The sequence below is a fragment of the Schistocerca serialis genome, chromosome 8 (genome assembly GCF_023864345.2).
Source record: "Schistocerca serialis cubense isolate TAMUIC-IGC-003099 chromosome 8, iqSchSeri2.2, whole genome shotgun sequence".
NCBI lineage: Eukaryota > Metazoa > Arthropoda > Insecta > Orthoptera > Acrididae > Schistocerca > Schistocerca serialis.
The window spans coordinates 597,907,228-597,929,893 of NC_064645.1; the positions used below are offsets into that span (position 1 = coordinate 597,907,228).

At 40.3% G+C, this 22,666-nt stretch overlaps 1 protein-coding gene across 1 annotated transcript in view; it reads right to left on the reverse strand.

Annotated features, from left to right (window-relative positions):
* The window catches only part of LOC126416723 (protein piccolo), a 645,122-nt gene that overhangs the window by 571,649 nt on the left and 50,807 nt on the right, over positions 1-22,666 (reverse strand). The window contains exons 4-6 of the mRNA XM_050084537.1: positions 16,091-16,374; positions 15,476-15,799; positions 6,016-6,554 (exon numbers count right to left, since the gene is read on the reverse strand). Of these exons, the coding sequence (XP_049940494.1) occupies positions 6,016-6,554; positions 15,476-15,799; positions 16,091-16,374 (1,147 nt within the window). The remainder of the gene's footprint in view (positions 1-6,015; positions 6,555-15,475; positions 15,800-16,090; positions 16,375-22,666) is intronic.

Consider the following 22,666-nt stretch of genomic DNA (forward strand, 5'->3'; position numbering starts at 1 on the left):
TTACTTATGCCATTGTCACTGCATAATTTGTAATCTTTGAAAGAACAAAAATACATATGACAAACAAATCTTGAACTTGGTCTTTTTAAGCATGTGTTACCTTTTTAACATATATCAAACACAAATGTGCCAGAAAAATTTTAAATAATGGCATAAATGGCTGGTCTTCCAAGCCTGAAATTTTTATATGCGACTGGTCCTCAGTGTTGAGTGGAGAGTGGAGAGTCAAACACTACAAGATTTAAGAAATTCATTGTAAATTCGTACAGTAACATAATTCATCTTGTGTCAAAGAAAGCTTACTTTGCAAGTAACACTTCTGAAACCATCTGCAATATTTTTCTGCGGCCAGTTAGAAATGTAAACAGTTTTGACATCATACTCATAGAATTGAGGCCACGAGAAAGACACATCTAAATCAGTTTGTTGTTACAAACTATTGTATAGTCTTTGACACAGTTCATTATTGACAGACACTTGTGTGCGCACTGTGTTTTGTTGCTGTAAATGGTGTATTTTCTTTGCAAGTAAAGTTGCTGTTATCCTCTTGTTTATGTTTTATTGTTGCAGTATTATTTTTGCAGTAATGGACTAAAGTGCAATTCTCTGTTAGAGTACCAGTTCTTACCAACCAAAACTGGATGAAAAAAATCCCAATTTTTTCTGGATTTCCTGGTTGTCCCGGAGTGTATACACTCTGTACTTACAAATAATTACTTACGAATAACACATTAACTTTGACATTAAGCAGACTTTGGTAAAACATACTTTTTACACTACAACAGTATAGCAGTATTCAACAACAGCAGCGACGAACAATTAGCACTAATCCAAGCAACAATAAGAGACTATATCTGTTAACTAAAATTAAATTTAGCAAATTATAGTAAGTTAAAAAACCAATTCCTATGTATCATTCATTCTCAACAGTTATCAGATGTTTTGCAGTACTTTCACAATCTTGGAACCATGCATGACACACCACATTTAATTAATCTTTGATTTATTTACACGCACAGTGCCTTGGAATTGGAAACACATACTGGCAAGTCAAAACATTACAACAGCTGGAGAGGGATTCCGCCTTATGCAAGACAGAAATAAGAAGAACTGCAACATTCATAAGATGATTATTATGACACCACTTAACAGGTTGTTGGTTTACCTTCAGATCATAATACAGCAACGATGGCATAGACCTGACAAGCCCATGGTAGATATCTGCATATATGTGACCACATGTATAGACAGGTCAATATAATTCCCACAAATTAACGAACAAGTAGTCTGTGAGTACAGAGCTGGCGCACAATACCATCCAGATGTGTTCCATCAGGTTTGGTCCAGGCATATTTGGTGACCAAGACATCAACAAGAGCTTACTATCACTACTTGAACACGATGCTGTCCTTGTGTCAGGAAAGCTGTCATCGTCATTTGAAACAATATCAAGCACGAAATAATGCAGGTGATCACAATAAGGTTCAAGTATTCCACAGCTGTCATGCTGCCATCAGTTATTGCCGCACATTTCATGTAAATCCAGATGAAAGTCCCTCACAGCACAAACTTTCCCAACTGTCCTATGTTCATGGCGAGGACAAATTTTCAAGCAGCTGTTTGCATGGATGACACAATATCTGGACACAGCCGTCAACCCACCTCTACAAGAAATGAGAGTCATCTGAGCAGGTGACATGTTTCTATTGATCAGCAGATGAATTTCAATGATCTCACATCCACTGACACTGTAATTGATGATGTTATTGCATCAATGAGGAAACATCTAGCAGTCATCTGCCGCAAACCCACATGTTCAGCAACATGCCCTGAACCAAGTGCTCTAAAACACTTGTACCTACACTAGCATAGTACTCTGTCATCAGATGTGCTATACAGATTGCTGCTTTTCCTGCTTTACAGAGCCGGAAAGCCTCCAACCTACACATTCTGTGAAGAGTCATGGATGTCCAACACCTTGTCACCTACTTGTGCTTTCATCATACTTCAATCTAGGGGTCATGTGTGACTATTTGTGTGGTCTACAATGCCTCTTTAGGGAGCAAACAAACTTCTAATTTCTGCTTAATAAAACCAGTACCAGTAGCATAAAAGCAGAATACCCCACATGCAATGAAAACTCAGAAATAAGATGTTCATTATTTATTGTGTTTCCTAAACGATCATTATTGTGTTTCCTTAACGACAATGTCACATCACTACGAATTGTCAACACAACAGTATCCTGCACAACTGGATCATCACACTGCCAGTCAATTGTAGACCCATACACAAGGTCTGTCCATTGCGGGGATAAATGTCCAACCTCCCATTATAAAGCAAGTTAAATACAGGAAAAAATAAACACACCAAAAAAAGTTTTGCATCACCTCAGTTCCAAGAGTTCTGGAACCTGTACAGAAAATTGGAATACAGATCAACATTTCCATCTTTTTTATTGCTCATGAAAACCACACATTGCACGTTGTACCACAATACAGTGATACCTTCGGAGGTGTTGGTCCAGACTGCTGTACACACCAGTACCTCTAATACCCAGTAGCATGTCCTCTTGCACTGATGCATGCCTGTGTTCGTTGTGGCATACTATCCCCAAGTTCATCAAGGCACTGTTGGTCCAGATTGTCCCGCTCCTCAACGGCAATTTGGTGTAGATCCCTCAGAGTGGTTGGTGGGACACACAGTCCATAAACAGCCCTTTTCAATCTATCACAGGCACGTTCGGTTGGGTTCATGTCTGGAGAACATCTACTAGTCAAGCGATGTCATTATCCTGAAGGAATTCATTCACAAGATGTGTATAATGGGGGCGTGAATTATTGTCCATGAAGATGAATGCCTCGCCAATATGCTGCCGATATGGTTGCACTATCGGTCAGAGGGTGGCATTCACGTATCGTACTTCTATTATGGCACCTTCCATGACCACCTGCGACATACGTTGGCCCCACATAATGCCACCCTAAAACATCAGGGAACCTCCACCTTGCTGCACCCGCTGGACAATGTGTCTACAGCGTTCAGCCCGACCAAGTTGCCTCCAAACACATCTCTGACAATTGTCTGGTTGAAGGCATGTGCGACACTCATCGGTGAAGAGAACGTGATGCCAATTCTAAGCGGTCAATTCGGCATGTTGCTGGGCCCATCTGTACCACGCTGCATGGTGTTGTGGTTGCAAAGATGGATCTTGCCATGGACGTCGGGAGTGAAGTTGTGCATCATGCAGCCTTTAGCGCACAGTTTGAGTCTCAAATGATGTACTGTGGCTGCACACAACATGGTGGCATTGCTGTCAGGGTTCCTCCGAGCCATAATATGTAGATAGCAGTCATCCACTGCAGTAGCAGGTCTTGGGCGGCCTGAGCGAGGTATGTCATTGACAGTCCCTGTTTCTATGTATCTCCTCCATGTCTGAACAATACAGCTTTGGTTCACTCTGAGATGCCTGGACACTTCCCTTGCTGAGAGCCCTTCCTGGCACAAAGTAACAATGTGGATGCAATCAAACCTTGGTATAGACCATCTAGACATGGCTGAATTACAGACAACACGAGCCGTGTACCTCCTTCCTGGTGGAAAGACTGGAACTGATCGATTTTCAGACCCCCTCCGTCTAATAGGTGCTGCTCATGAATGGTTGTTTTCATCTGTGACATCTCCGAACAGTTAAAGGGACTGTGTCTGTGATACAATATCCACAGTCAACATCTATCTTCAGGAGTTCTGGGAACTGGGATGATGCAAAACTTTTTTTGATGTTTGTATGAGAGTTAAACAGACAATTGTGTAATGAGAGTCATTTCACAGAACAACTTTATTTCACACAGAGAACTACTGTGTTACTACTTGCAGTACAAATGTAAATTTAAAAGAAGACTCTCTTCATTCCTATAGGGGAGGGTGGCTGGCACATTACGACATGGACTAACGCTAATTTAATTACGATGAGATAAAAATTGTTGTTCATCAAACTTTTCCAATAGGTTGATTGGTACTGCATTGCAGTACTCTCCAAGATACGTACATAGTCAAGGACATGTTCATTCCTGATAGTCTTCTTTTCACCAACAAATGGAGGAAAAAACTAAATTTTGTTAGTAAGTGCACATCTAAAACATTTGTGATGCAAATCAAAAGGAGTCATTCTTGGATGAGAATAATGAGACACTGATATTTCAAACAATGAGTCACTGGTAGTTCAAATAATGGAACATTCAGGATGGAATGACAACAATATGAAATACGAAATCCAGGATGGAATAATGACAATATTATGAAAAGGACAGATTGCTACTCAGCATACGGCAGAGATACTGAGTTGCAAATAGGCACAACATAAAGATTGTCAAACAAACGAGCTTTTGGCCTAAACGCCTTCATTGGAATTAGACAACAGACACACACACTCTCATGCAAATACAACTCACACGCACGTGACCACCTTCTCTGGCTGCCTAGGCCACACTTGCAGCCAGAGACTGTGGCCGTGTGTGTGTGTGTGTGTGTGTGTGTGTGTGTGTGTGTGTGTGTGTGTGTGTGTGTGGAAGCCTGTCCAAAAACTTACTTGTTTGACAGTCTTTTTGTTGTGCTTCTCTGGAACTCTGCATCTCTGTTATATGGTGACTTGCTATCTATGGTTTTCCTAATAGTGTCAATATGAAACAGGTTTGATTGCTAAACGCCACATAGAGGATACGCTGAGCAACAGACAAACTTCAAAGTAGACTAATCCTTCAGATGCAGAAAACAAAACAAACACACACACACACACACACACACACACACACACACACACACACACACACGTGCAAAATGGCCACTGTTGACTCAGAAAGAACAATTTGGGTACTGAAGAAATGTAGGAACACGTGGGGCCATACTGGCCCTACAATTTATCTTAAAAGATGGAGTGAGGAAAGGCAAACCTATGTTTACAGCATTTGTGGATTTAGATAAAGCTTTTGATCATACTGAGTGGAATATGTTCTCTAAAGTTCTGAAGATATCAGTGATGAAACCCAGAGAACAAGTTGTAACAGTCAAAGGACATGAAAAGGAGACAATAGTCAAGAAGAGAGTGAGACAGGGTTATGGCCTCTCCCTGATGTACACTGAATAAGCAACAAATGAAACCACAGAGAAAAGAGCAATATTTTAACATATGACATACATTTAAGTGTTAAGAAGTATTTGCTAGAAATATTAGTCAGGACCATCATTAAACAGCAGCAAACAAGAGGAGAATAAAAGATTTTACAATGTTGAGGTACACGTGACATTGAAGATTAAGTGGGTAGATCACATAACTAATGAAGATATACTGAATCGAACTGACGAGAAAAGAAATCTATGGCACAAGGGGGAGGGGGTTTCATTTGCTAGGACACATCCTGTGGCATCAAGGAATTTGAAATTGGTAATGGAGGGAACAGTGGGGATTGTAGAGGGAGATAAAAGCTTCACTATTGCAAGTAGGTTCAGGTGGATGTAGGCTGCAGTAGTTATGCAGAGATGAAGAGAGATGCGGAGGACATATTAGGGTGGAGAGCTACACGAAACTAGTCTTCCAACAGAAGGCCTCCACAATGAGAACTACCGTTACATTTTATATTTACTCTTGGATTAAATCATTTTTCTTACATGCTGTCACTTCTGCAAGGCTATTTTATTTCCATCTCCTCCACTACCTTCCTACAAACTTGAAAGCTCCATTGCATTTATAATAGGCAACTCTAAATACATTTTCTATATAAACATGTTTATTATATTGCTGCTAACCATGCAGTGCAAATGCTGAGTTGCAGACAGGCACAACAAAAAAACTGTCGGAAAGTGAGCTTTCAGCCAACAAGACCTCCTTCGAAATTAGTCACCAAACACACACACACACACACACACACACACACACACACACACACAAATGCAACTCACTCACACATTCATTCCATCCTGGATTTTCCACTGTTTGTTTATTATATCTCTTCCACTGACCTCCTGCGTTCCAGGGGTACTCGTTCAGCCTCCAGGGTTTCCCACTGCTGTGTCAGGTGATTGACACAGCGAGTGCAAGCTAGGATCCGACCATGAGAATCAGTGCACGCATTTTCTGAAGTGCGAGTCACATTTCGGAGACAAGGAAAATGCATGGCATGTGAGTTCATGCCTTCTGGGCTTGTACTTAACCACTCCATTTGAGACCGTGCATACAGACCACCACAAATGTAGCATCGATAGTTCTGCTGCCCCAGATTGTTGTTGTTCACATTGGTTAGAGGTGGAGCACCATTTTGTTGGCGTTCTGGGGGAGGTATTGATTGGGGCTGTCCTGGTGATGCAGGTGGGGGTAAACTACGCACAGAGGAGAGAGTTGCTGGTTCACTGGTAACTGAAGTTTTTCGGCGGACACTTGGTACTTTAGCACCACCTCCTAAATCATATGGTTTGAAACGGATGTCACCGCCACCTGCACTTGCCGGAGAACGAGATGGTGGACACTGCTGTTCTGTGTGATGGTTACTGCCACCAAAAACCTGAAAAATGGCCATTAATACTTTTATTACTCAACAGTCAGCACCACCTATTACAAAACATAGCCAATTATTTCATATCTTGATAAGTTATCTGTTAGGTTTACTGCAATTCAGTAGCAATGATTAGTGAAAAAGAAGTTACAACTATAAACAATCTAAATTAGTATTCTACACATATTCAACACATTTTACAGCAAAAAGTTTTTATAATATTTGTCCTATAACTAATAACAGTAATATTTCATGTAAATGATAGCACAACAAATATTGGAAAGATGGAAGTGTTTACTGTCATAACGTGAAATCGGTAATTTTTACAAAATATAGCAACATTTGGTATTCTGGAGAGGTCTTTAGTGTAGTACAGTAATCAAACTGTGTATTTTTATAGTATGCAACTATAAATATGAAAATCACCAAACACAGCACTTTAGTCCTGCAAACACATGAATTAGCATGGCATCTGATCTCATTGTTTTACTTCTTTCAGTCAGTTGGAGTACACTTCAGACATGGCTTTCACCATAGACACCATTCCACAAAAATAGTACAAATAATATAGAAGAAATATTCTGATACCATTCTCAGTGTTTTGTTCTACTGCCAGATACACGCTTTCATTCGTCTTGATCAATCCAAATAACTCTTTGTCCAGACGCAAAATAAAAGATGTACAGTATCAAGCAAATAATAATAGCTACCAAAGAACCTTAAAAAGCATGGCTGCCTTTCTTGCTAGTTTGTTCATTACAGAGATATGAACAGCAACAAATCTTTTTTAAATGGCACCATGTATCTACTTTCTACCTGCTCAGAAACGTATCAAAGTGTACAATTCACATAAACATAATGTTATTAAAAATCTAACATGAAACTGACTTTGATTCTCCTATACCACCACACAATGCCAGAACCAGCACACATTGCCAGAACATGGGGTAACACAACTTGTCCACTTGCTCAAGTAGACAGTAAACAAAACAATAGTGTCTTCTTATTTACAATACAGGTCCATGTAACACAGTCAGTAGTATTTTTAAAAGCTTGGTGTGTACAGTAAGTCAGTCTTTGATAAAAACTGCATCATTGTTACTTTTCTTTTATTGGGGTTGAAAGTAAGTGTAATACCACTCAGGCAGAGGAAATCTACAGACAGCAATATCCTGACTAGAAACCATTTATGGACAGGTCTTGAAGAGAGGAAATGGATTACCGAAAACAAAATATAGTGTGCTATTTAAAAAAGATCCACTGTTGTTCATACCTTCATAACAAAGCTACACTCCTGGAAATGGAAAAAAGAACACATTGACACCGGTGTGTCAGACCCACCATACTTGCTCCGGACACTGCGAGAGGGCTGTACAAGCAATGATCACACGCACGGCACAGCGGACACACCAGGAACCGCGGTGTTGGCCGTCGAATGGCGCTAGCTGCGCAGCATTTGTGCACCGCCGCCGTCAGTGTCAGCCAGTTTGCCGTGGCATACGGAGCTCCATCGCAGTCTTTAACACTGGTAGCATGCCGCAACAGCGTGGACGTGAACCGTATGTGCAGTTGACGGACTTTGAGCGAGGGCGTATAGTGGGCATGCGGGAGGCCGGGTGGACGTACCGCCGAATTGCTTAACACGTGGGGCGTGAGGTCTCCACAGTACATCGATGTTGTCGCCAGTGGTCGGCGGAAGGTGCACGTGCCCGTCGACCTGGGACTGGACCGCAGCGACGCACGGATGCACGCCAAGACTGTAGGATCCTACGCAGTGCCGTAGGGGACCGCACCGCCACTTCCCAGCAAATTAGGGACACTGTTGCTCCTGGGGTATCGGCGAGGACCATTCGCAACCGTCTCCATGAAACTGGGCTACGGTCCCGCACACCGTTAGGCCGTCTTCCGCTCACGCCCCAACATCGTGCAGCCCGCCTCCAGAGGTGTCGCGACAGGCGTGAATGGAGGGACGAATGGAGACGTGTCATCTTCAGCGATGAGAGTCACTTCTGCCTTGGTGCCAATGATGGTCGTATGCGTGTTTGGCGCCGTGCAGGTGAGCGCCACAATCAGGACTGCATAAGACCGAGGCACACAGGGCCAACACCCGGCATCATGGTGTGGGGAGCGATCTCCTACACTGGCCGTACACCACTGGTGATCGTCGAGGGGACACTGAATAGTGCACGGTACATCCAAACCGTCATCGAACCCATCGTTCTACCATTCCTAGACCGGCAAGGGAACTTGCTGTTCCAACAGGACAATGCACGTCCGCATGTATCCCGTGCCACCCAACGTGCTCTAGAAGGTGTAAGTCAACTACCCTGGCCAGAAAGATCTCCGGATCTGTCCCCCATTGAGCATGTTTGGGACTGGATGAAGCGTCGTCTCACGCGGTCTGCACGTCCAGCACGAACGCTGGTCCAACTGAGGCGCCAGGTGGAAATGGCATGGCAAGCCGTTCCACAGGACTACATCCAGCATCTCTACGATCGTCTCCATGGGAGAATAGCAGCCTGCATTGCTGCGAAAGGTGGATATACACTGTACTAGTGCCGACATTGTGCATGCTCTGTTGCCTGTGTCTATGTGCCTGTGGTTCTGTCAGTGTGATCATGTGATGTATCTGACCCCAGGAATGTGTCAATAAAGTTTCCCCTTCCTGGGACAATGAATTCACGGTGTTCTTATTTCAATTTCCAGGAGTGTAGTTATTTGGAAGTGAATCATGATAACTGTCCCCTGGTGACTAAACATTTATTTGATACATTTTATCTTACTTCTGGAATAAAAGAGATGGGAGTTGTCAAGATAAATGGGCTGCCCTAGCTTAAAGCGTTGACAGCATATTGTCTCTAAACATAAATTTTAAGTTATGAGACTGCTTTCTTTTGTAAAACTTTCAACACTTTGTGATGCAGCTTTATTTGTTCTTTAATTGGTTATTTTCAACAGCTTTTCAGTATCTTTTTTTTATTTTTTTTTTTAATAATGAAATAAAATGATATATGTGATGCCAACAAATATAATCAATAGACGTATATTCATTTCCAACATAAGACTGAAAAACAATGAAATACAACAAAAATAAGAACATAACTGAAAAATAAGCTGTTAGAAAATAATACCAAAACTGACAAAAAATAATACCCTATTGGGAAACAAATTACACCGAAATTGGCCAAAAAATAAAAAGTTTTTTCCCTGTTCCTACCTTCCTACCTATGAGTAGACCTAAATAAAATAATGTATTTAGTTCAGCTATTAACAAAAGGGGTTGCAACCACCACTGCATTAAGTTTGAATATGAATAACGTTAGACAATGCACATGAGAGAAAAGTGGAATGCTACGGTCTTCCAAGTCTTCGTTGTTTCTTCTACACACAACTTTCCTAACCATCATTATTTTAACACATCAGAATCTGGTTCCACTGCTTATATAGTGTTGATTCATTCACATACTGCTTGGCACAGTAGGGTGTTATGAGTGTGCCCATGGCTGTGCTGCTTGTATGCTTGCTTGTGTGTATGAATGATGTGTTCCTCTCTTTTGCTGATGAAGGCTGTGGCCGAAAGCTTTGTTTGTTTTGTTTTAGGGTACAAAAACAACTAGGGTCGTACGTGCCCATGTCAAAACTGTGAAACACAAAGACAAACAGAGGAATAAATAACGACCATATGTCAATCCCAATCAATGGAAGAAAGACAGCTAAAAACAGGGACGTGGAGAAAGGTCTATAAAATACACCATAGAGAAATGGAGGTCCAGAACTAAAAATTGAATGGCCTTCGCCATATTGCTACAAAGGATAAAAAGTAAAATGCGGTTGACAGCCCACACGTTGTTCACTAAAACTGTGGATAACTCCGACAGCAAGACCAAAAGGGGACGTAAATGGTTAAAAAACAGGGCATTCCATCAGGAAATGGAGGACAGTTAAAAGTTGGACGCAATGTGCACACAGTGGTGGGGCAGCATCACTTAGCAAACGGCACTGAAAGCTTTGTGTAAGTGTCTTTTGATTGTGCACGTCTGCAACTTAACGTGTCTGGTTTACAGTATCAATCTATCTTTTCCTACATTGTTGAAAAGGATAGACTGCTACTCCCAATATAGAGGACACATTTTCTTGCAGACAAGCAAAATGAAAAGACTGCCACAATTTAAGCTTTCAGCCAAAATACCTTCTTCTGGAGTGAGAGAAAGAGAGAGAGAGGGAGAGGGAGAGAAAAGCACGCGCACGCCCCCCCCCCCCCCCACACACACAACTTACACATACATGACCATTGTCTCTGGCTGCAGTTTAGATGTATAGCAGTCTTTCCATTGTGCCCATCTGCAACTCAACTTCTCCTCTATATGGTGAGTAGCAATCTATCTTTTGCATAACATTGTCATAAATAACAAATTGACCATCAAAATGACAAACACAACTCTCAATACATCAGTTACAATATCAATCAGTTGAAAAAATCTGCTGCCATACTGCGTCAACATCCCCTCAAAATAGCAAATGCAGTTTCAACCATTCTGATAACATAACACAAAGAAATAAGAGGTAGTATTGTTCTGTCATACGAGATGGTGGATTGCATCATACGAAATTAGCTTGAAGAATCCTACCACAATCTAACATTTACAGTTGCAAAACTTGCTGCTTTGAAAATTGTAAGCATCTGGCATTTGGAAGGAGACTAGCGCCCCTAGTGGTGAGAAAGACGACCGTAATATTAATGTTTGTTTCTGATTATTTTTCTGTTTAATTATATACACAGTTGTTACATTCTTGTGTGATAAGCATTATTAAATTATCAAGAGAAATGAATGATCGTGGACTAAATGTAAAAACAGCTGAATCTCACTGATTCAGTGACATAAGCTATGACTTATTCAGAAGAAATGCTTTTGAGTGTGTGTGCAATTGCAGCTTTCTCTGGTGAAAGCAAGAGAATATAAACACATATTTCATAAGTGGCAAGCATAATTAATTTTGCCTCAAAAGCAAAGATTCTTGCCAATTGTGTCAAGTCTGTGTGGTTTTCCCTTCAGCTACAGTTGTGGTGGATTATTTGGTACATTAAATAACGTAAGCATTGCATTCCATACACATTTCCTACATTCCACATTGCTGATTTCACTGCAAGTATACTAAAGAAAATTTCATGCTGTTGAGTAAACATACAACAACTTTCTGCAAAATATGAAATCTTCTGCAGTTTACTATCAACTTTTTGTTTTTGTTTTTAAAAGAAAACTATGTTCTTCAGATAGGTTACAAGAGAACCTAAATTTAAAAAAATAAAAATTTTGATGACACTACATACATCCTCAATCATAAAAATTATGTTACTAATCAACATAAATCATACTATTCACACACATCTGACATTGTATTGATAAGCATAGCCTTCCAACTGCTTGGAGTACTGCTGTCACAGTGTATAACAAAAATGAGTAGGAGTGTCCTGACTGTATATGTTAGTCTGTGCTCCTACTTCAAATGTTGATTCATGTGTCCAGGAGTCATACACAACGGCATATGGATTTTTCAACATTCTCCATATGACTACTGCTGCTATAAATATACTGCTATAGGTCCGAACAGGACTCAATAAACTAAACACACAAAGAAAGACTGCTACAGCACTATAAGCTGGATAAATCACTGGCAGGTTGGTTGGTTGGTGATTTGGGGGAAGTGATCACGCAGTGAGGTCACTGGTCGCATTGGATTAGGAAAGGAAGGGGAAGGAAGCCGGTCATTGCTTTTCAAAGGAACCGTCCCAGCATTCATCTGAAACGATTTAGGAAAATTACAGAAAACCTAAATCACGACAGCCTTATGCGGGTTCGAACCGTCGTCCTCGTGAATGTGAGTCAAGTCACTGACAGACATTACAAACATTCTGTCGAAGTACATGTACCTAAAGTCCATTATTCTGTGTATCTGCTGATATCTTTGTACACATCATGCTGATCTAAGAAAAAAATTTACACAAATATTGCTATGGGCTATTTTTATAATTGAAAATTCTTTTACATGTCCCAAGAATATCACCTGTCGCTCTGACATGTAAACTGTTTGGTTTATGAGCAGGCTGACTATGCTTCCTTGGCTGAAATGATTCATTTTTGTACTTGTTCCTTTCAAAAGTGAAAAAGTCTTCTAATTCAGAACGAAGTTTGTTTTGGAAGTTCTTTGTGGACCTGTTCGCATAATTGGCAAACAAATAATGATTACAATATATTAATCGCATACCTGCTAATGCACATGACACATCCACCACAAGACACAAAGAAATCGCTTCTTGCTTAGATAAGGGCTGTTTTATACCTTTTCTACAAAAAGCAGTTTCTTACATGCCCTTCCAACTAGCTCAAAATCCCTGACGACGTCTCACCTGCATTTAAAATTTTTTGTTTCCCATCTCAAGTACACTTGCTCTCACCTACCTTTTCCTTTCGAAGAGGTTAGGAATTCACAGTGTAAACAGTACAAATTATTAGTATAAGATACATTATTTCTTGTAAAAACTGCAAAACCGAGGAGGATACATGTGACTGAAATGACCATGACATAGATTTGTTACATGAAATACAATTACAGAACCATTCATGATCTCAGAGTTTGAGAATACAGAGTGAAAGAGAAGTGTTACAATCAAAGGCTCTAAACATTATGCCATCAAATCTCAAGGAGGGCCTGGATATGTTCCTGGAAATTATTTATTTATGCAACTTGTTAGTGAGTACAAAAAGCTCCAATAAGAGTTTCTGGAGGATCATGTAAAAAAGTAGTTGACCATCTACACTCCAAATATGTTCAATGTCATGTACACAAGCAGAGCAGGGAAGTAGGAACATCTGTTTTTTGTTGGATGAGGTACATAGTTTCTTGCCACATACGACTGGGTGTTGTTCCGTGAAAATAGGGCAAATAAAACTCCCTGGAAGAAGATTACTACCTCAGCAGCTTCAACCTTTCTGACGACAAAGTTTATCTTCAAACTGTTCTCTACATACAGGAGTTTGTAACACATCTTGTAATCCAATGGCACCCTAAACCACCATACATGTCCTCTTTTCCCTTGTGTATCAGCAATGCAAGCCAGCAAATTGTGGTCACTATGATAGTGCCTATGTACAGGGCCAATGCTATAGGTCATGTTACAGTCTGGCTTCTCCAAAACATAACATAATGTCTCTCAGAACCCCAATCCCAGCAACTAATTCACATACCCATTGTAGTCTGTGGCATTTGTGATATGTGGTCAATGGTAGCTGATGATGCATCCCATCAGTCCAGAATCCAGCACATTGCATCAAACCATCGACGCAGTCTAGTCCACACCTAGAGCAGTTCTCCAGCAGTGAACTTACATTTAAGGTCTGATAATCAGTTACTGTGACATGGATAAGATGGCAGTCATCCCTTACCTTAGTAACAATGAGTGATTCAGTACTTGCTCAATACTCCTTATAACCATTCCCGATCCACCGATTCCACACACCTTGTCACTGTCATAGCAGCACACCTCATACAAGCAAAAACTTCAAAACGTGGCAAATCCATTTAATGTAGTGTAATTATTATTATTTTCCATTCAAAATGGCTCATATACTGATATTTTATACTTCGATATTGCCATGTCATCTATCATTTGGGTTTGAATTGCCACTTCATTTGGCAATTCTTCAGTAATTGATCTTGGGCAATTCACAGCCTTAGCAGAATGAGTACCACTGGGTCTATGTGTATATTCTCTCTTTCCAGTCTTTAGTACTACTTGATGGTATACTGCTGTTCTCCTCTCCTGACTTCAGATGTATAGACAGGGTGAGTCAAAGATGACTTTACAGCTTTAGAATGATGTAGAAATTTATTGAGATAAGTTACAGAATCAGTAGTAAACAAACACAAGTTTAATTCATGTAGTTCATATCAGCATCCCATTTTGCCACCAGGATCATCACAGTAGATCACATTTAAAACGGCCACTCTACTGGTGCAGAGCGTGCTTGTTGTGTGTTTTGATTTCAGGAAATAAACTTTGCAACAACTGTTCAGTGAAAATTTTAAACCAAATACGCTAAAGAACCTCCAAGCAGGCATAGAATTTACTTTTGGCACAAGAACTTTGTTGAGACTTGTTATTATGTCAAACAGGTATCCAGATATGCTTGAAAACTTTTTAATTCCTCAGATTGATGAAGATGACTGAGCTGGAGTGGTTTACTACCAGCAAGACAGTGCACCACCTCATTTCCTCATGGAAGTGTGAGGTTTTCTCGATAATCGTTTCCAAGGTTGGTGGATTACCAGAATTGACACCACTGAATTTTTGTCTCTGGGATATCACTGAAGACTCTGCATATGTTCCTTACCCACCAAACAATTTAGCTGACCTGAAAAATCGAAACTATGCTGCCACTGAACAAGTTAAACCCAATTTGCTGCAACTAGTATGGGAAGAAATTTATAACTGGTGGGAAGTTTGCTGCACGATAAATCAATATTTACTGATTCTGTAAGTTATCTCAATAAATTTCCATATAGTTCCAAAGTTGTAATGTCCTTTTTGACTCATGCTGTAGAGGGAAGGTCAGGTTTTAACATTACATCAATCATTAGTTCACTGGAGATGCAGTACAAGCATGGATTGGGGGAGGAAATAAACAATGACCATTTCAAAGAAAACATCCTAGCATTGCCTTAAATCGCTAAGGGAAACCTTGGAAAACTTAAATCTGGATGGCCTGATGGGATTTGCACCATTTTCCTCCCGAATGCAAGTCCAGTTTCGTAACTATTAGGCCATCTCACTTGGTGTATTTGTTTGGACCATCTTTCCTGAGTGTTGCAGTTTTCACAAATATTTATTACTACTGCTTATTTTCTACATATGAGACATCCAGTAAACAAACCTGATGCTTCTGTGGTATGGATTTATAGCAAATTGAGCAGACTTGCACCATTCCCTGTGGTGATATTGGACTAGCACCCTGTGGGGGTTGAAGAGAGCAAATGAAAGGGAAATACGCCTCTTTCTCTGGATTGGGACAGCAATAGAGGAGACGTATTGAAGACGAGGGATACTCAAGTGCACATGTGTAGCAGACAAAGGTCGTTGTGTCAAGTGCTGGCGCCTGGCGTTTCCTCAAAACATAGTTGCGATCACCATGTGGCACACCTTGAGCAGAGTACGCATTCCATTGATGCAGGAGGTGCCGCTGGCAGGCAGAACAGGCCTGTAATTATCAGATAAGTATTGTTTCAATAAGTCCGGGCTACATCCATCTATAAAATTTTTATGTACATCAATAATATGTTTACCATTTACATAATCTTGAAGTCACACATGCAAAATACTTCAAGTGACGAATCATTCTTTAAGTATGATTTCTTTGAAGCTTTTATTAGTAATTTCCAATAATGTACTGTTACTGTCTAGACATCTAACAACTCCACTACTCACTATGTATACCATATGTACTGTAGTAAACTTAACTAGACAAGTTCTGGACCAGTTCAGACATTACCTGCACACGACCTGCAGAATCCATGGGGCGAGAGCGCGCAGGCCTTGGGTGTAACATGAGACTGGGGAAGAATGGCTGTGGTGACTGAGAAGGCAAAGGAGAATTGCCACTTGCTTCACTTGTAGGTGGTGTTGCCGATGGCAAAGGTTTGGCTGATATATGACTGAGCGAACCACGTTTGTACTCATCACCACAAACATAACAGACCTCTGTAGCTGAATTCTTGTCTGGCATACTAAGGTCCAAAATATCTGTTCCTGTTGGGCCAGTCCCACCATAAGGACCTGCAACAAAACACTGCTGTTAAGATGTCTTTTGTAAGTTATATGATACAAAGCAACTTTAGTTAGTAAATTATTTGATACATTCTGTGTTGTATCAGCTACTTCACATGATGTATTACTGTCAAGAACCATAGCTCGATGAAACTTAGACCATAAATAGAAAGAGCTACTACAGTAGGGTTCAAAAGGTAACTGAAAGAATTGGCAATGATATGAACAAAATGACACTTTCATTCAAAGACAATAATGACACTGAAGTCATTGCAATTTACAATGGTCCCCTGGATATTCTAAATGGTGGGACATGTTTCTTGATAAAGTGTGCGATCACCATGGATGGCGATGAAACTCTGCAACATGCTTCTTGGGGTAAGATGTTCCATTCTACTCCACCAGTGTGGTTGATAATTGCTGGATGGTTGTTAGTGCATTTGGATAAGCTGCAATACGTCTCCCCAACATATCCCACACATGCTCAGTGGGATTTAAATGGGCCAGTCTCCTGACTATCCTCTCATTCCCAGAGCTCCTCCATTTGTGCAGTTCAATTTGGTTGTGCATTGTCGTCCATAAAAATGGAGTCGCTGCCAGATGTATACCTGAAAAGAGGCACAGAGAGAAGGAGTGCCGTATCACAATAATGCTGACCAATGAATGAACCTTTTTCAAAGATTTGGACGACAGTACACCCATACAACACAGTGCCTTTCCACACCATTACAACTGGACCACAAAAACGATGATGTTCAACAATGTTTGTGGGTGCATTACTTGTGTCGCCCCCCCCCCCCCCCTTGCCATATGAATGAGGGTACGTCCAGAAATGTCAACCAACATTATTGTGAAACTGCACTTCTTCCCCATGTGTGTCATTGAGTGCATTCAGCTCTGATATAATTTTTATGGATGACAATGTGCCACAGCATTGAGGTGGAGGAACTCTCTGAATAAGAGGATATTCGGCAAATGGACTGGCCTGCCTTTTCTCGGGACTTAAATCCCATCGAGAACATGTGAGATGCCTTGGAGAGATGTATTGCAGCATGTCCACATGTACCAATGACCATCCAGAAACTGTCAACCACACTGGTGGAGAATGGAACACCCTGTCAAAAGAATTCACTACCAAACTTGAGGCCAGCATGCAAGAATGTTGCAGAGCATGCATTGCTGTCTGTGGTGACCACACACTCTGTAATGTCCAAGGAAGCATTATAAATTGTGGTTATTTCAGTGTAGTTATTGTTTTTGAATACAACTGTCATTTCTGTTCATCTCATTGTGTATTTCTTTCAGTTACCTTGTGTACTATGGTGTAAAAAGTTATTTCTGTGTATGGTCAATCATGCTATGTTATTCGGTAATGACATATCATGAAAAGTTATTTTTGTCCTTAAATTTTATACACTTATGTAGATAAATGACATTGTAATAAAACTTACAAAATAGTTTATTACATATCAACTATTAAAAGCATATGCTTTCTGAAGCCCTCCTCAGTGTCTCACATTATAAGCTCAACTAATACACTGAACATAATATCACATCCAATCAACTGTAATGACTCCAATGAGTAAAAAGTCACCTTTGAATGTCAGTAAACAAGTCAGCCTATGAAAGCAATCACTGAAATAGAAATGTGTATAACATGCACTGAGGAAATCTGCTCAAGAAATGGCAGCAGATGTAAATATATAGCAATAAAATTGTTAGCTTTCAGAAATAAAGGCTCCTGTTCTAGAAGCATAGAAGAAAAGGTTGGAGGAAAGAGGGACTGGTAAAGCTTAAGGATAAAGGAAAACCCCTTCAGGACCATGGACCAAGGGAGTTACTATACAGGACGAGAATGGCAAAACTGACTGTTGATGAACAATGAGATTTGAATTTCTGAGAATTAGGAATACCAGGGAAGACAGTGCAATACCGGATAAAACCTATTCTACAAGAACTTTCCTACTATTAAAGACTACACTATTTCCTAGTTCATGTGGAATATGTGCATGTCCCAGTCCTTTGAATTACCCTGCTGTTCACTGCTGAGACCTACTTCCAGTACAATGTACAACACATGCACTGTGTGTCTGCTGTTGCACACTACATCCACCAGTGCTTGTATGATAGTAAAACTTATGACACGCATCATGGTCCCATTAATAAACCTCATACTTCCCTAAAATTATTTCACTTCAGATTGATATAGACACAAAAGAGGAATAAAGTTGTGTGAACGAGAATGACTTCTTCATATGTAAATCAGACTAAGAGCAGCCGACCAGTTGCAAAGGATAAAGTAATCTTTACCTAGGTTTCAATAGATATAAATCTATCTTCTTCAGAAGACGGCCTGAGGACAATGAACATCGTAATCACAATTTTTAATTTGATGTCCATATACCTGGATGCAGCTTTTGATACCTCGGCAGGCAAGAATTTCAGTACTTTAAACATAGCTGCGCTACAGCAACGGTTCCACGTAAATCAGACTAAGAGCAGCCGACCAGTTGCAAAGGATAAAGTAATCTTTACCTAGGTTTCAATAGATATAAATCTATCTTCTTCAGAAGACGGCCTGAGGACAATGAACATCGTAATCACAATTTTTAATTTGATGTCCATATACCTGGATGCAGCTTTTGATACCTTGGCAGGCAAGAATTTCAGTACTTTAAACATAGCTGCGCTACAGCAACGGTTCCACGTAAATCAGACTAAGAGCAGCCGACCAGTTGCAAAGGATAAAGTAATCTTTACCTAGGTTTCAATAGATATAAATCTATTTTCTTCAGAAGACGGCCTGAGGACAATGAACATCGTAATCACAATTTTTAATTTGATGTCCATATACCTGGATGCAGCTTTTGATACCTCGGCAGGCAAGAATTTCAGTACTTTAAACATAGCTGCGCTACAGCAACGGTTCCACGTAAATCAGACTAAGAGCAGCCGACCAGTTGTAAAGGATAAAGTAATGTTTACCTAGGTTTCAATAGATATAAATCTATCTTCTTCAGAAGACGGCCTGAGGACAATGAACATCGTAATCACAATTTTTAATTTGATGTCCATATACCTGGATGCAGCTTTTGATACCTCGGCAGGCAAGAATTTCAGTACTTTAAACATAGCTGCGCTACAGCAACGGTTCCACGTAAATCAGACTAAGAGCAGCCGACCAGTTGCAAAGGATAAAGTAATCTTTACCTAGGTTTCAATAGATATAAATCTATCTTCTTCAGAAGACGGCCTGAGGACAATGAACATCGTAATCACAATTTTTAATTTGATGTCCATATACCTGGATGCAGCTTTTGATACCTCGGCAGGCAAGAATTTCAGTACTTTAAACATAGCTGCGCTACAGCAACGGTTCCACGTAAATCAGACTAAGAGCAGCCGACCAGTTGCAAAGGATAAAGTAATCTTTACCTAGGTTTCAATAGATATAAATCTATCTTCTTCAGAAGACGGTCTGAGGACAATGAACATCGTAATCACAATTTTTAATTTGATGTCCATATACCTGGATGCAGCTTTTGATACCTCGGCAGGCAAGAATTTCAGTACTTTAAACATAGCTGCGCTACAGCAACGGTTCCACGTAAATCAGACTAAGAGCAGCCGACCAGTTGCAAAGGATAAAGTAATCTTTACCTAGGTTTCAATAGATATAAATCTATCTTCTTCAGAAGACGGCCTGAGGACAATGAACATCGTAATCACAATTTTTAATTTGATGTCCACATACCTGGATGCAGCTTTTGATACCTCGGCAGGCAAGAATTTCAGTACTTTAAACATAGCTGCGCTACAGCAACGGTTCCACGTAAATCAGCCTAAGAGCAGCCGACCAGTTGCAAAGGATAAAGTAATGTTTACCTAGGTTTCAATAGATATAAATCTATCTTCTTCAGAAGACGGTCTGAGGACAATGAACATCGTAATCACAATTTTTAATTTGATGTCCATATACCTGGATGCAGCTTTTGATACCTCGGCAGGCAAGAATTTCAGTACTTTAAACATAGCTGCGCTACAGCAACTGTTCCACGTAAATCAGACTAAGAGCAGCCGACCAGTTGCAAAGGATAAAGTAATCTTTACCTAGGTTTCAATAGATATAAATCTATCTTCTTCAGAAGACGGCCTGAGGACAATGAACATCGTAATCACAATTTTTAATGTGATGTCCATATACCTGGATGCAGCTTTTGATACCTCGGCAGGCAAGAATTTCAGTACTTTAAACATAGCTGCGCTACAGCAACGGTTCCACGTAAATCAGACTAAGAGCAGCCGACCAGTTGCAAAGGATAAAGTAATCTTTACCTAGGTTTCAATAGATATAAATCTATCTTCTTCAGAAGACGGCCTGAGGACAATGAACATCGTAATCACAATTTTTAATTTGATGCCCATATACCTGGATGCAGCTTTTGATACCTCGGCAGGCAAGAATTTCAGTACTTTAAACATAGCTGCGCTACAGCAACGGTTCCACGTAAATCAGACTAAGAGCAGCCGACCAGTTGCAAAGGATAAAGTAATCTTTACCTAGGTTTCAATAGATATAAATCTATCTTCTTCAGAAGACGGCCTGAGGACAATGAACATCGTAATCACAATTTTTAATTTGATGTCCATATACCTGGATGCAGCTTTTGATACCTTGGCAGGCAAGAATTTCAGTACTTTAAACATAGCTGCGCTACAGCAACGGTTCCACGTAAATCAGACTAAGAGCAGCCGACCAGTTGCAAAGGATAAAGTAATCTTTACCTAGGTTTCAATAGATATAAATCTATCTTCTTCAGAAGACGGCCTGAGGACAATGAACATCGTAATCACAATTTTTAATTTGATGTCCATATACCTGGATGCAGCTTTTGATACCTCGGCAGGCAAGAATTTCAGTACTTTAAACATAGCTGCGCTACAGCAACGGTTCCACGTAAATCAGACTAAGAGCAGCCGACCAGTTGTAAAGGATAAAGTAATGTTTACCTAGGTTTCAATAGATATAAATCTATCTTCTTCAGAAGACGGCCTGAGGACAATGAACATCGTAATCACAATTTTTAATTTGATGTCCATATACCTGGATGCAGCTTTTGATACCTCGGCAGGCAAGAATTTCAGTACTTTAAACATAGCTGCGCTACAGCAACGGTTCCACGTAAATCAGACTAAGAGCAGCCGACCAGTTGCAAAGGATAAAGTAATCTTTACCTAGGTTTCAATAGATATAAATCTATCTTCTTCAGAAGACGGCCTGAGGACAATGAACATCGTAATCACAATTTTTAATTTGATGTCCATATACCTGGATGCAGCTTTTGATACCTCGGCAGGCAAGAATTTCAGTACTTTAAACATAGCTGCGCTACAGCAACGGTTCCACGTAAATCAGACTAAGAGCAGCCGACCAGTTGCAAAGGATAAAGTAATCTTTACCTAGGTTTCAATAGATATAAATCTATCTTCTTCAGAAGACGGCCTGAGGACAATGAACATCGTAATCACAATTTTTAATTTGATGTCCATATACCTGGATGCAGCTTTTGATACCTTGGCAGGCAAGAATTTCAGTACTTTAAACATAGCTGCGCTACAGCAACGGTTCCACGTAAATCAGACTAAGAGCAGCCGACCAGTTGCAAAGGATAAAGTAATCTTTACCTAGGTTTCAATAGATATAAATCTATCTTCTTCAGAAGACGGTCTGAGGACAATGAACATCGTAATCACAATTTTTAATTTGATGTCCATATACCTGGATGCAGCTTTTGATACCTCGGCAGGCAAGAATTTCAGTACTTTAAACATAGCTGCGCTACAGCAACGGTTCCACGTAAATCAGACTAAGAGCAGCCGACCAGTTGCAAAGGATAAAGTAATCTTTACCTAGGTTTCAATAGATATAAATCTATCTTCTTCAGAAGACGGCCTGAGGACAATGAACATCGTAATCACAATTTTTAATTTGATGTCCATATACCTGGATGCAGCTTTTGATACCTCGGCAGGCAAGAATTTCAGTACTTTAAACATAGCTGCGCTACAGCAACGGTTCCACGTAAATCAGACTAAGAGCAGCCGACCAGTTGCAAAGGATAAAGTAATCTTTACCTAGGTTTCAATAGATATAAATCTATCTTCTTCAGAAGACGGCCTGAGGACAATGAACATCATAATCAAAATTTTTAATTTGATGTCCATATACCTGGATGCAGCTTTTGATACCTCGGCAGGCAAGAATTTCAGTACTTTAAACATAGCTGTGCTACAGCAACGG